Source organism: Hemiscyllium ocellatum, chromosome 13 (assembly GCF_020745735.1).
Source record: "Hemiscyllium ocellatum isolate sHemOce1 chromosome 13, sHemOce1.pat.X.cur, whole genome shotgun sequence".
NCBI lineage: Eukaryota > Metazoa > Chordata > Chondrichthyes > Orectolobiformes > Hemiscylliidae > Hemiscyllium > Hemiscyllium ocellatum.
The window spans coordinates 56,403,946-56,418,980 of NC_083413.1; the positions used below are offsets into that span (position 1 = coordinate 56,403,946).

General features: G+C 39.1%; 1 protein-coding gene across 1 annotated transcript; it reads right to left on the reverse strand.

The window, feature by feature from the left end:
- Positions 1-3,943: 3,943 nt before the first annotated feature.
- On the reverse strand, positions 3,944-11,645 carry zmp:0000001127 (interleukin-12 subunit alpha). Its single transcript, XM_060834197.1, has 6 exons — positions 11,589-11,645; positions 11,262-11,416; positions 10,694-10,795; positions 10,298-10,357; positions 10,097-10,201; positions 3,944-4,206 (listed from the first exon to the last, which is right to left on the reverse strand). The coding sequence occupies exons 1-6, from the start codon at positions 11,608-11,610 to the stop codon at positions 4,027-4,029; spliced, it is 624 nt and encodes a 207-aa protein (XP_060690180.1). The 5' UTR covers positions 11,611-11,645; the 3' UTR covers positions 3,944-4,026.
- Between the last annotated feature and the right edge of the window lie 3,390 nt (positions 11,646-15,035).

Genomic DNA, 15,035 nt, shown 5'->3' on the forward strand with positions numbered 1-15,035 from the left:
CTAAGTCATTGAAAATGCCAGGTCTAGTAAAGCCTGATCTCTAGCTGACTCCAGAATATGCTGTTCTAAAGAACTAACCTAAAAGCATTATCTGAATTTCTTCTTGAGGCTAGCTTTTACCCATTTGATTTTTGCAATTTATATGTAGTTGGAAATCTCTCTTGATTATCATTCCTTCTTTCTGACTCGTTCTCCATTAGTTCTTCCTTCATATTCTACCTACCGTGGAGTTATAGTTGGGGAGTCCATATGCCATTTCCATAAGGGACCTCTTGCTTCATTGTTTCTCATCCACACCCAAACTGCTAATACATTCTGGTTTGTTAAATTCATGTCATTCCCCTCAATTGTGCAAATACTATCATTACTTAAGAGAGTTGCCACTGACCAGCTCATTCTTCCTAAATGTCTTGATACCTTTGACATTCATGTCCCAGTCTCTGTCATCCTGTAGCTCTAGTGTCTCTCTAATGGCTACCAAATTATGCTTATCTATTTGTATTCACACTGTTCATTCATCTATTTTGTTTTGAATGATAAATGCATTCAGTTTTGCCCTTGTAATATTTTTGTAACCTCTTACTTTATCTATTTGTATGAAGGAGTTGTATTCCTTCCTGTCATATTCTGTATATGAATTACCATTTTAGGACCTTTCTCCTTTGCCTTGTGTTTCCTCTTTGATGGGCCACATTCCCAAATTTGATCAACTGCCTCTAGTATTTTGATTAATAGCCACTGTACTTTCATTGTATGCAACTCACATGGAACACCAACCCCAGCAGGATTCAGGTGCAATGCATCTCAATGGTACAGCTCCCACTTTCCCCAGGGTTATTGCTAGAGGCTCGTGAGCCAGATCTCACCTCTACCATACAAGTTTAGTTTCTTATCTTAGTGCCTTTCTCCTCATCCTGAAAATGCAGAACCTCTTTCCTAGTCCAATCTCTGTCGTTGGCACCTATGTAGATCATAATGACTGGATTCTACCCCTTACTTTATAAGGTCCTTGCAACCCAAGTAAAAGTCCTGAATCCTGGCACTAGGTAAGCAATGCACTAATGAAGCTCTTTGCTACCTACCTGCCTACCTAAATACCTACCTGCTTACATACTTACCTGCCTATCAACATACCTACCTACCTAGAGAAAGTGAGGACTGAGTCAGGAAAGTGGGTTCCTGATGAAGGGCTTATACCTGAAACGTCAATCCTCCTGCTCCTCGGATGCTGCCTGAACTGCTGTGCTTTTCCAGCACCACACGCTCCACTAGCTACCTACCTGCCTACATACCTAGCTATCTACCATTTCCACCAAACTGCCAGCACTCTGGTCTAAGTTGCATTCATGTGCGAACTCACAGTGAGGTACCATGTGTTAAATCAAACTCAGCTACAGAGAAAAATAATATCAGTGGGTTTGTCTAATTAACTAACTTTAGTTGCTTTTAAGTGATGAGCTTGTATATCTGTGCTGAAATCTGGATGAAATCAAGAGCTTAAACAGTAAATTACCATAATATGAAATGCGAAATTCAAATATGATTAGACTTTAAGATCTACCTTACTTACCAAACTGCCAGCACTCTGCTTCAAGTTGCAATCAGGTTTAGAGACTTGAAGGTTATCTCAGATTACAAAGAGATCTTGATCAATTGGGTCAATGGGCTGAAGAGTGGCAGATGGAATTAATTTGGATAAATGCAAGATATTGTATTTTGGTAAAACAAACAAGGGCGGGACTTATACAATTAATGGCATGGCCCTGGCTAGTGATGGAAAATAGAGAGTCCTAGGGTGTTCAGGTACATAATTCTTTGAAATTTGCATCACAAGTAGTTAGGGTGGTTAAAAAAGCATTTGGCATGCTTAGCTACGTCGCTCAAACCTTTTGAGTGTAAGATTGGGATGTCATGGTGAGGTTGTATAGGATGTTGGTGAGGCCTCTTCCAGAGTACTGAGTGCATTTCTGGTCGCCCTGCTATAGGCAAAGTATTATTAAACTGCAGAAGGTTCAGAAAAGATTTACCAGGGCGTTGCCAGGAATGGAGCATTTGAAGTTTTAAAAAAATAGACTTGATATTCCGGGACTTTTTTCACTGGAGCTTAGGGGTTGAGGGGTGACTTTATAGAGGTTTATAAAATCATGAGGGGCACAGATAAAGTGAGTAGAAAGGGTCTTTTCACTAGTGTGGGTCAATTCAAAACTAGGGAGCTTATTTCAAAAGTGAGAGGAAAAAGATTTATAAAGGACATGAGTGGCAACTTTTTTACACAGGGAGTGGTTTGTGAGTGGAATGAAGTATCAGAGGAAGTGGTGAATACAGATACAATTACAATATTTAAATGACATTTGGACAGGTTCGTGAATAGGAATGGTTTGGAGATATATGGACCAAATGCATACAAGTGGGACTAGTTTGATTTGGGAACATGGTTGATGTAAACTCACTGAAGGGCCTGGTTCTAAACTTATGACTCTATGACTCTAACTGGAGGCAACATGAGAACAGATATTTTTCACAATGTGATTTGAAATGGTTGTTGGAAGCAGATTCAATAGTTATTTTCATAAGGGAATTATAAAATACTTGAAGTTTTTTTTGAGGAGTGATGGGAACAGAATGAGGAGTGGCAATAATTGGATAACACTCGCAAAGAACCAGCACAATAAAGGCCAAATTAGTGCTGTGTCATTCTATGATGTGACAATTACTGCACTCCAAACTTAACTCAATACCTGAGATGACTAAGTACAATATAAATGAGGATAATGTTATTATTTAAAAGCTGTGTGAAACTACTTTCAATTGTTTTCAGGCCCATCCATTCGACTACTACAGCATTTCTAAAGGATCATTGCAGTCCTGCTAGAATTAACAGCCTAGCAGCGTGGCTTCAACATGTATGCTCTGTCAAAGCACAAATCCTTGACTCATCAGCTTCATCCTGAAAAGGGTTTTTACAACATGGAATACAAAATTAAGTTATTGCATGTGGATAGAATTCTTTAGAATCTCCTCATGATCTTAAATAATTGGGGTTTTGCTATTTATCACATTATCTGAAAAGTATTGTTGAAGTAGCTTGTTCCAACTGTTTCATTGGAGATGCAGTGTTTAGATATGTAAAATTGCTTAATTTAAGGCATCAATTCATGCTACGTAGATATTTCAATGTCTTGGTTTTATTCTGAGAAATATGTAGTACAAAATCATATTGTATTTCTGAATAAATGCATAAGAGCCAAAAAGTGATTACATACCCTTAGTATTTTTAATAGCTTTGGTTTAAACAGCTGCATTTCTATTTATCTGGTAAACTATTTACTTACAAACATTAATTCAATCATTATCTTGATAAGATAGAAATGGATAACAAATGTCTAAAACCTTGAGCATATGTGAACATAGTTCTTTAGAAATCTTGTACAAGATACATCTTTCTGTGTACCATACTTGCTCACTGTATTTAATTATGGTCTTATGCAGCATTTACCATTGCAAATTTCATTATCATTTCAATGTTAACATTATCCATTCAATTTTGCACTGTCAGCTTCCACAATTAAGTACTTGGTTTGGGCACTAGATGACTTTACAGAGTAAATTTTGAAATGTCTCTTCATATTAAGTATGTAAAATAAACTTATATTTATTAACTGATGATGGGCAATGTCACAGGCAATTTGCTCAAAGTTAGTACATTTTCATAAACGCTCTTTAAAATTTCAGCACCAATCAATGTGAACATCGCAAATTTTATAGAAAAATACATTGTTAGTGAACAATGCCACTTTTACAATCAGTAAAAAAAAGACTGTCCTTATCATGTTAATCCCAGCTCCCAGATAAGTTATCATACCTTAGCCCCAATAAAAGAGATAAATATCAAATAAATATTTCAATAAATATGTTGTTTTACGAGCAGACATGTGTTGTGTTAGCATATTTGATATAAATAGTGTAAAACCAAACAAAGGTTAATCACAAATGAATGTGGTGTGACGGTAATTACATTCTGTACAATTACAATTTGGTGTCATTCAGATAATTCATCACTCTGGTGATTGTGATGGTACGCAACTTGAAAGCCTGCAAAGTTTTGCACAAGATCATCCTCTGGGGAAAGTTAGGTTTCTCCTCAGTTTCTGTTGTTGACCCAACTTCAAAATATGCTTCATCATACATTGAATCAGAATTAAGAGCCTATGACCAAAAACATAAACAACTTTAATTAAGATTTTGTATTATAAACTCCAGATATGAATTATTTAAACTGAAATTAAGATTTAAATTAATAGTAATTTAAAAAATTTTAATAACTGCTAGATAGGCAATGAAAATTAAAATAGACAAGGTAAGGTATTTATTGTTTTTGCTATGTTTGAACTGAACTTAACTAGTTATCAAACTAATGTAACTGTACCTGAGAAAACATAACACAGTTATAAAATAGAGGTAATTTAAAAAAAAATACAGTGAATGTAAAAGTGAAATAGGCCAACACAAAAGTGAAATAAAAACAAGTATAGTGAAGTAAAAGAGCACCTGCAGAAATGTCAGATACTGTGTAGACATGGTGCATTTTTCAAGCTTTGGGCCCAGTATACATAGAAGATCCAGGAAAACAAATGCATTGAAACATTAACTGCAAGTACCTCTCCAAGTTACACTCATATATTGCCATTACACCACTGTTGTTGGTTCAAGAACCTGGAACTCACTTCCCAAGGCCAGTGTGGGTGGACCTATATTATAGACTGATGGGATCAAAAAGCTGTGCACAACCCCCATCTGAAGGGTAATTCCGTACAGATAGCAAATACTAGCCTTGCCAGTCTTGCTCACAACTCATGAATAAATTGTAAAATGCCAAAAATCTATTGGTGACAATAAGGTATAAATTGTACTCAGCTAGTAAATTAAAAAGGTAATGCTGAAAATGAAATGATCAGTTTTTTAAAAACAATCATGGAATGTGGCATCATTGGCCAGACAGCACTTATTGCCCTCCCTACTTTTCTACTGGGCAGCTGAGAGTCAATCACATCGCTGTGGGTCTAGATTCATGTGTAGATGAGACTAGGTAAGGATCGCAGATTTACTTCCCTACAGATCATTAATGAACCAGATGAATTTAAAAACAATCAACAGCAGTTACATGGTTGCCATTAGGCTAGCTTTTTACTGAATTCAAATTTCACCATCTGCCTCAGTGTGATTTGAACCCATACTCCCAAAGCATTAGCCTGGGGAAGTGGATTGCTAGTCCCGTGACGTCGCCATTAAGTCATTCCTTCCTCTAATAAGGAAAGAATTAATGATGAAGGCTGAGACCCAGTTATTAACTTTCCTCTATACACTGCAGTCATATCTTCTTGGGTGTGCTTTAGTTTGATGGATTGTTCACCTGCTGAGGTGAATCTGCTGCATTTTGAAAGCTGCCTTCTTGGGTCATGTGACTATGACGGTTACATCATTGAAGAAGTTTCAGAAATGGGAAGTAAATGGAGTCAATAAAAAGTTCACTTTGAAGGAAAAGTACTGAATTCTTTATGGAAAGAAATTCCCCTAGAGCATTGTTGAGCAATTTATGGAGTGATGGCATGACACAGTCTTACAGTTAGTCCGCCCCCAATTCACAGCAGACTCCAGTATAACCATGATCACCTTCTAAAAGGCAACCAGGGATTAGTAATAACTGCTAGCCAGATGGTGACACCAAATTAAAGAATAAATGAAAATACAGCAGGAAGGGTGTGAAATTATTGACAGAGGTTAATTGCATTACTCCCTATTGCATGCTGTCACACAATAGCTGGGAATCCTAGGAGTTTTACTGAATCAGCTGACATGACTCTGGAAGAAGGTTGATAGAAACATCATTTGCATATTTTATCTGGGGTTTACAATGATCTTCAGTTAATCCTAGCATGGCCAATTGGCAGAATGCCAAAAATTACTACCATAGACATTTAGCATGGTATTCACTTTCAGAATGTCAATGTTTGGGACGTTTCTTGTTATCATTTTTCTATAAATGGGATTTGAAGATGAATTTTATATAGGATTAACATTTTCCTTTCCATAATACACTGAAACTGTGGAAGCCAGAACAACTATAAGTAACCAGGCATTGAAATTATGTTTTCACAATAACTAGGGACAGTAATTATTTATTTTCCTCAGTTCATGTTTACATGAGCATCCACACCCATCATTACAGTGAGGAACATCAGCCTTGCTAAGAGTCTACTCTTTGAGTGGGCAGAATGGAGATACATCTTATACTGGTAGTAAGCATTTTGATAATTAAAGAACAGGAAAAGTGTCTGCCACAGTAATCTCTTCTCCATTGTCTCTACCAACACTTCTTATGTTCTGAAGTAATTAAACTTGCAGAGAATAACCCAAGGGAAAGGTTCATTAGTGGAAATGATCGATTGAAATAAAGGCAAAAATAACCTTGAGAATCATTTTAAGATTTGTGCCAAATAAGCCAATGTCTATTTCAATGTTTAAGACAGTATAAAAGTCAGAGTATTTAGTGTTAAGCAGAATAAAGCCACTTTTTTCTTTAAACCTATGAGGGGGAATTTGTAGTTAAGCAGATCAAGTTTTGATTAAATTGTCACTTTGTATTTTCAACTGCAGTTTATAAAGTAAAGCAGTTTTATGATTTATATCTGGCCTGTTCTAAATTAAGTGTTTTAGTCTAACTCCTGACAAGTTGAATGAGGGTTGAAAAACATTACATCCAGTTCAGATCACAAGAAGTTTAAAACTTCCCAGGCTGTATTTTTGACATGAAGTGTAAATACAACTTGTAATTAATGTGCTTCAATACTGTTACAGACTGCCACATGATGTAATGAAAGATATTGAACTATATTGGACCTTAATGCAGAATGTCAAACTTGATGTTAATTTTCCAAATTTTATGAATGATATGCACTAATATTTGGATAAAAAATTATTGTCACACAATTGGGTTGTGACATAATACAGAAATCCTAAATGTAAAGCAGAGAGAGTGTGATCTGTGCCCCTGAATCTGAGAGAATGTCAATTGCAGAAATTGCTGAAATTTATAACACTGCAGTATTAAAACGTGATGCAAATTTGGAGTCAGGACTTTGAAGCATTATAGTTTGACACCAGAAGTAATTCAATAACAATGCAATTAAAAATCTGGACACAATAAACCAATGTCTACGTTGGTATCGAGGCTATCAAAGCAAAATGAACTTCAGTGAGGCATTCAACAAGTTCCTCATGGTAGATTCGTTCACAAGGTTAAATCACACGGAATACAGGGATAACTAACTATTTGGTTTTAGAACTGGCCTGAAGGAAGAAGACAGGGTGGTGGTGGAGGGTCGCTTTTCAGACTGGAGGCCTGTAACCAGCAGCGTGGCACAAGGATTGGTGCTGGGTCCATTGCTTTTCATAATTTATATCAATGATTTGGATGTGAACATAGGAGGTATAGTTAGTAAGTTTGCAGATGACACCAAATTTGGAGATGTAGTGGGCAGAGAAGAAGGTTACCTCAGATTACAACAGGATCTAGATCAAATGGGCCAATGGACCAAGAAGTGGCAGATGGAGTTTAATTTAGATAAATGTGAGGTGCTGCATTTTGGGAAGGCAAATCAGGGCAGTACTTATACACTTAACAGTAAGATTCTGGGGAGTGTTGCTGAGCAAAGAGACCTTGGAGTGCAGGTTCATAGTTTCCTAAAAGTGGTATCACAGGTAGATAGGATAGTGAATAAGGCATTTGGTATTTTTGCCTTTATTGGTCAGTGCATTGAGTGTAGGAGTTGGGAGATCATGTTGCAGCTGTATAGGACATTGGTTAGACCACTTTTGGAATACTGCATGCAATTCTGTACTCCCTTCTATGGGAAGGATGTTGTGAATCTTGAAAGGGTTCAGAAAAGATTTACAAGGATGTTGCCAGGGTTGGAGGGTTTGAGCTACAGGGAGAGACTGAGTAGGCTGGGGCTGTTTTCCATGGAGCATCAGAGGCTGAGGGGAGATCTTGTAGAGATTTATAAAATCATGAGGGGCACTGACAGGGAATAGATTTAAAAGGACCTAAGGGGTTACGTTTTCATACAGCGGATGGTACAAGTATGGAATGAGCTGCCAGAGGAAGTGGTGAAGAAGTCTGGATGGGTATGTGAATGGGAAGGATTTAGAGGAATATGCGCCAAATGCTGGCAAATGGGACTAGATTTATATTAGTGCATCTAGTCAGCATGGACAAGTTGAACTGAAGGGGGTCTGTTTCATTTCTGTACATCTGTATGACTCTACATTTTAACAGTGGATACAGGAGTTACAAATATAAGACAGAACAAAATAGATCCTAAGTATTGTAAGTTAGATAATTCCTGTCTTAAACATGAACTATAGCAGTGAACATCCATCATTTCCATATCTGTATCACTGTTGACTTGGAAGGATGTTCTGAGATGTTTCACAGAGATATAAGAACAGACATCAAAGCAAAATGGGGGTGATTAAGAGTAATAACCAATAGTTTGGTCAATGAGATGGAATTAAGGAGGTCTGTGCAGAACTGATAAAGTTTAGGGAAAGAGTTCTAGGTATGGAATCAAGATGACTGAAGGTAGGCCACCAAGTTGGATTAAAGGGAAGAAGAGGAATGCAAAAGAGATCAAAGTCAGAGGAATCAGACTCCAACATAGCTCAGTGGTGATGGTCGGATTACATTTGGTACAAAGTTGAGTATGAGTAGTAGAGCATTGAATGTGTTTGTATTGAATGGAGGGTGAGCGACTGACCCAGAGAGACTTTCAATAGCAGATTGCCTGAGAAATGGAGACCGAAGCTTGCTAATGTTACTCTGGTAGAAATAGATAGACTATTTACTGTAATGGCAAAATTCCAAGGTCAGACAAGGGCTGAACAGGACTCCAAGTTTGCAGACAGTTTAACATGAACTGACATGGTTATCCTGGAAGGGGCTGAAGCCAGTGATAAAGGCATGGAATTTATGATTGAGCTGATCACAATTGTTTTGGTCTTTACGCCATTTAGTTGGAGGAAGTTACAGCTATTTCAAGTTTGAATGACAAAGAATCAAGATATGTGATGCCTAAGTAATGCCAATGTCATTGTCAGGCGTGTGTAAACTGTTCCTTGAATGATGGGTATAAAGGGTCAGTGTGAGATGAGAATGATGAGGGGGGGGCAGCAATCTTTATTTAATACTTTCCAGAAATGTGTGTGGGGGATGAAAAGTCATAGAGAGAGAAGCTGTGTCAGTGATTAAATAGGTGGGAGGGGAAACAGAGTGGTGTGGAGGAGAATGGAAAAGTATAGAATGACTGGTCAGCCTAATTTCAGACCTGTTAGTGAGACCGAAATTTGATTGAAGAGATTCAGATATAAAGCTGAAGGAGAGGCAAGGAGAGAGTTTTGAAGGTGGGAATATATTCCCCAGCCTGAGAGAGGGCAGTGAAGAACAGCTTGTGTGGATATTAACAAAGATAAGCATGGGTTCTTTGGAGGGAGGGTCAGTGACAATTTGGAATAGTGGCTAAACAAAAGGAGATATTGTCAACATGGGGTCAGGAAAAGAAGCTAAGTGGTGGGTTTGAGGAGAATAGAGTCAAGGAAGTAGGAATTAGATAGAATCCCTGCAGCATGGGATCAGACCACTTGGCTCAGCAAGTCCACACTGACCCTCCAAAGAGTTACCCACCCAGACCTGTTCCCTTACTCTTTATCTACCCCTCATTAATGTACCTAATCTAACCTGTATACCTTTTGATTGTGGGAGCATGTACTAACTCTACACAGATAGTCGCTGGAGGCTGGAATCGAATCCGGGTCCCTGGCGTTGTGAGGCAGCAGTGATAACCACCCAGCCACCCAACCTTTGCGCCCTCCTTAGTGAAGTCCGATCTCAAGCTTTTGTTCAACTGGTCTGCCATGTCTTTGTTATCCGTTACGAATTCATCTGATTCTAACTGCGAGGGACCTCTGCAAGTTTTATCCCGGAATTGCAACATTCAGCCATTTCTTAACCTTGCTAGAAACGAATGAAACATTAGCTTACCTTCAGAAGTTGCTGGATATGTTTTAGCAGGCTCCCGGTAATGTGGGTGAAGTTATGCAGTCTCGTTTGGTAGATTTGTAAATCGGCAGTAATATTTTGAAAGCACTGTCGATTAAAAATGGAAACGATATAAATGTTCGATTCAGTTTGATTTCAGTAACTTAAGCCAAATGGTCGAATGAAATAGGTGAAATCACAAACCTGCTCGATTGGGAATCGGCATCCTTGCGGGACTCCACTCTCCCTGCATTTACCAGACTCCTAGGGATTCACAGGGATATACATTAGCGATCAGTTAGAAATGCAATACAGGATTGTACTCGTGAAAAAATATCGGCGCAGTGTGTGTGAGCGTGTGAGTGTGTGTGTGGGGGGGGGGGGTGTAAATGTGTGTGTGAGAGTGTGTGTGTGTGTGGGGGGGTAAATGTGTGTGAGAGTATGTATGAGTGTATGTGTATGTGAGAGTGTGTATGAGTGTATGTGTGTGTGTGTGTGCGGGGGGGGGGGGTGTAAATGTGTGTGTGAGAGTATGTGTATGAGTGTGTGTGTGTGTGTGTATGTGAGTGTGTATTTGAGTGAGTGTGTGTACGCGCTCACCTGGGCAGGGGAACAGGACCAGACAGTGCTGGTGAGATTCTCAGTGATGTCCTCCAGTGCAAGAACATTATCAGTGCAGTTAAACCCTCCAGTCACGTCGGGCTAAACAAAACCATAGCAGTTAGCATCTTCGACAAAAAGAATACAAAGCAAATGGCCAAACAATGTGTAGAACATATTATGATTTGTAGGTGCCGGTGTTGGACTGGCGTGTACAAAGTTAAAAATCACACAACACCAGGTTATAGTCCAACAGTTTCATTGGGAGCACACTAGCTTTCGAAGCGGACAACCACCTGATGAAGGAGCGGCGTTCCAAAAGCTAATGTTTCCAATGAAAACTGTTGGACTATAACCTGATGTTGTGTGATTAGAAAGTATTAAGACTCATCTTTTTTTCTCCCAGTTGAAGTTTAGCAGTTACAGATAAAACTAAAAATTACTATAAAGCTCGGAGCCCGATTACGAACAGCAATAAATCACAAATGACTCTCAGTTTTAATTTTCTCCAGCTCGCCCGCTTTGTTGCTCGAATCGTGTAACATGGAATAATCATCACAGGACTTACGTGCGTGAGACTCTCTTTCACCTCGCTCAGCAGCTGCTTTGAAATATTGAGGCAGTTGCTGACACTGATGTGCTGATGCTTGTGAGCCAAGCTCTCAGGGCACAGCCAGGAGAGATGAAAGCATATCGCTAAAAGGACGGGAGCTTTCCGCAGTCCTGCAGTTTAAAAAAGAGAATGTCAAAAGGATTCTGCAACAGCACCTTGTGCACTTCTCAAGCTTTCAACTTATAAGTCTTCGCAGCTTATTTTGATGAGTAGTGGTGTCATGGAGTTTGATAATACTTAAGTAAAGAGTGTGCACAGACATTCCAATCATTGCAAACTTACCGGCGGCTTCCACTGAGAACATTATTGTGACGGAACGAACTGCCCAAGTCCAAAGCGTGCCTGGTTACTCGGGTGCACAGTGGGTGTGTGTGTCTCTACTAGCAGAGCTTCGGTGCTGCATGTAAATATATACGGTACAGGGCTCCCTCCTCACACATTGAGGGGATTCCCCAGTCATTTTCGGATACGGACTCAGTCTGAGGCATGCAGCAATACCTTGAGTGCTTTGGAGGGCGGGATCATGTTTCCTTTTGTATCGTTACGTTGCATGTTGTTTACTTTTTTCGCTTTCGTTTAATTTCCCTTTAGTTTTGTCTCACAAGTTTTTCTGCTCGTGTGTCTTTTCACTTTTCTGCTCTCTCCTTTTACAGCCCAATTTCTTCCCTTGTTCCGGATCCTGCATTTCGTTTTTATTTTCCTCATCTCGCAGAACATAAAACTGTCCAGTTTCGGGGGGTGGGGGTGGAGGGGGGAGGGGGGCATAGGAGGAAATCTTACCAGACAATCATAAACAGGCGACTGGGCTTTCTACCCCACCCCTCTCGATGACAGCAGAACGCACTTGGAGAATCCACGACTTACCCTTCCCAGAGGTCCAGGAATACTTGTTCCTTTTAAAATGAATAAGCAGGTTTCATTAAGAATCGTGAACGAATCTCCCCAAAAGAAGGTTTCCCAGTAAAGTTCAAATCGCTCTCCAATAGGGAAACGACCCTTTTTAAAAGGGCTTTGAGTTTCCCTTTGTGGATTTTCAAAGAAGGGTAAAACAAAAATAGATTTCTACCGACCAGCTGGCGGCCAAGTGCAGAGAAATTCAACTTTTTACAAGAACATGTGCACGCTTCCACTGAAATTAAAATTATTCACTTTGCAGGGGCTGTTACGTTTATGGATTTTCCATTTAAACCCCTTGTTCTTATATTCTAGCTATTATAGAAAAGCATGCCATAAGTTTGCTAACCTATCAATCTGTCCTGCTACCTTTCAGGATCTGTGGACATGTATCTGTTCCTCTGTGTTAGTCAGTGTTCTATACCACACCAGGTTATAGTCCAACAGGTTTATTTGAAATCACAAGCTGTTGGAGCGCTGCCCCTTCGCCTAATGAAGGAGCAGTGCTCTGCAAGTTTGTGGTTTCAAATAAACCTGCAGCACTATAACTTGTGTCCTGTGACTTTGCCCACCCCAGACCAACACCGACACCTCTGTATCATGACATTGAACCAAATAGTTTGCGACCACAATGTCACAAACTGACCTTGAGATGAGATTCCAACTACTTATCCATGTCACCAATAAGGTTATCTATTTCCACATTCATAACATTGTCCAACTCTGCCACTGCCTCAGCTCAGGTGCTGTTGAAACATGTGTCTTGTTACCTCTAGATTTGACCATTCTGCTTGCAATCCCAGCAGACCTCCCATGTTCTACCCTATGCACATATGTGGTCATTTGAAACTTTGTGGCCTTACAAACTGTCAAAATATTTGAAAAAAAACATAAAAACTGCCGATCAGAAAGAAAAACAGCAATTACTGGGAAATCTCAGCAGGTCTGGCAATATCTGTGGAGAGAAATCAGAGTTGACATTTCAGGTCTAAGAAGGGTCACTGGACCCAAAAGGTTAATTCTGACGTCTATCTGCCAAGCCTACTGAGACTGTACTTCAAAATATTTGCACTGTGTAATTCAGGTCATTCTGAACATCTTTGATTTTAAGTCTTCAATGTTAGTGGCCATGTCTTCAGCATGGCCTGGGAGATAAGAGTGAACAGTATATAGGAGATATGAAATACTGGGAGAAATGGACAGCACAGGACTACATATTAAATAATCCTGGGGGCAAAGTGTTCAGAAATGTGGAAGGAGGCATTTTTGTTTCAGAAGGACATTGCTCAAGGAGATCTTAATCTCAATCTCACTAGAACTAAGGTACAAAAGGGTGCAACAATATTGTCCAGTGCAGTATAAAAACCACCAAGTAATGGGAAGGATACAGAAGAACAAATATGCAGGGAAATTTCAGAGAGATGCTGACATTATAGAATAGTTGATCTGGGGACTTTAGCTATTCAAATGTATACTGGGGCAGTTGGAGCATAAAGGGAACAGAGGATTACACATTCCTAGATTTGTGCTCAGGAAAAGTTTCTACAATGGTATGTGTCCACTACAATGAAAAGAAGAGACGTCATTGGACTGGGTTCTTGGAAATGACATGGATGGAATAGATCAAGTGCTGGGAGTGAACATTTACGAGATGATGGTCATTGTAGTGTAAGGCTTAAGAAGATGATAGAAAAGACAATAAGAAAACTAGAATACAAAAACAACTAGGGGAGGGGGGAGATCTGATTTCAACTGAGCAGAGTTGGTCTAGAAAGACTGAGAGAAAGGTTGGAAGGAAAATGGAAGCTGAACAATGGGTTACTTTCAGGTTTGGTTTGGATACAGTCAAACTATGTTCTGTCAAAAGAGAAAGGCAGGCCATACAAATCCAAAGATCCCCAGATGAAAATGCCAATAAGTTTACAAGAACAGGAAAAAATATTCTTGCTTTGTTAACAGAAGTCTGGAGAATTGTAGACATCATACTCTTATTCGAAAAGAATTGTCAGTTTACTCTCAACAATTGCAGATTAGTCACTTTAAATTTGGTGCAGTTGAATTCTGAGAAATGACTATTCAAGACAGGATTTGTAGTTATATAGAAAATATGGATCGACTGAGTAAAACCAGCCTAAAAGTTTAAATTAATGTTTAACTAATTTAATGGCGTTTTTTGAAGAAATAACAGAAGGGTCAATGAGTGAAATACTGTTGCTGTTTTGGACATGGATGCCCCAAAAGGCAGTTGACTCAGTTACACACAACAAACCTGTGAAAAAAAGTTAGAGATCTTAAAATAAAAGAAGCAGTAGCTATTTTCTGAGCTGAAAGAGGTTTTTAATGGTGTTCCTCTGTATTGGTATTTCCTAATCTATATAAATGACTTAGATCTTTGCATGCATGGGACAATTTCAGTGTTTATGGATGATATGAACTCTTAAGTTCTGAGGCAGGCTATGTAGAACTCCAGAAGGTCTTGGACAAGTTGGCAGAGTGGAGTGGATTCAGTGCAGTGAAGTATGAGATGAAGCATTTCGATGGGAAGAACATGGTAAGGCTTCTAAAACAGGGAGTGTATTATTTAAGGTAAGCAGGAGCCAATGATCCTGGGTATGTGTGCAGAGATCATTGAACGTAACAGGTTAGGTTCAGAGAGCAGTTAATAACGCATATAGTGTTCCTGGCTTTAGTAGAAGATAGACATTATAGTGCAGTACAGGCCCTTCAGCCCTCAATGTTGTGCCAACCTGTGGAACCAATTTGAAGCCCATATAATCTACACTATTCCATTCTCATCCATATACCTATTCAATGACCATTTAAATGCTCTTAATG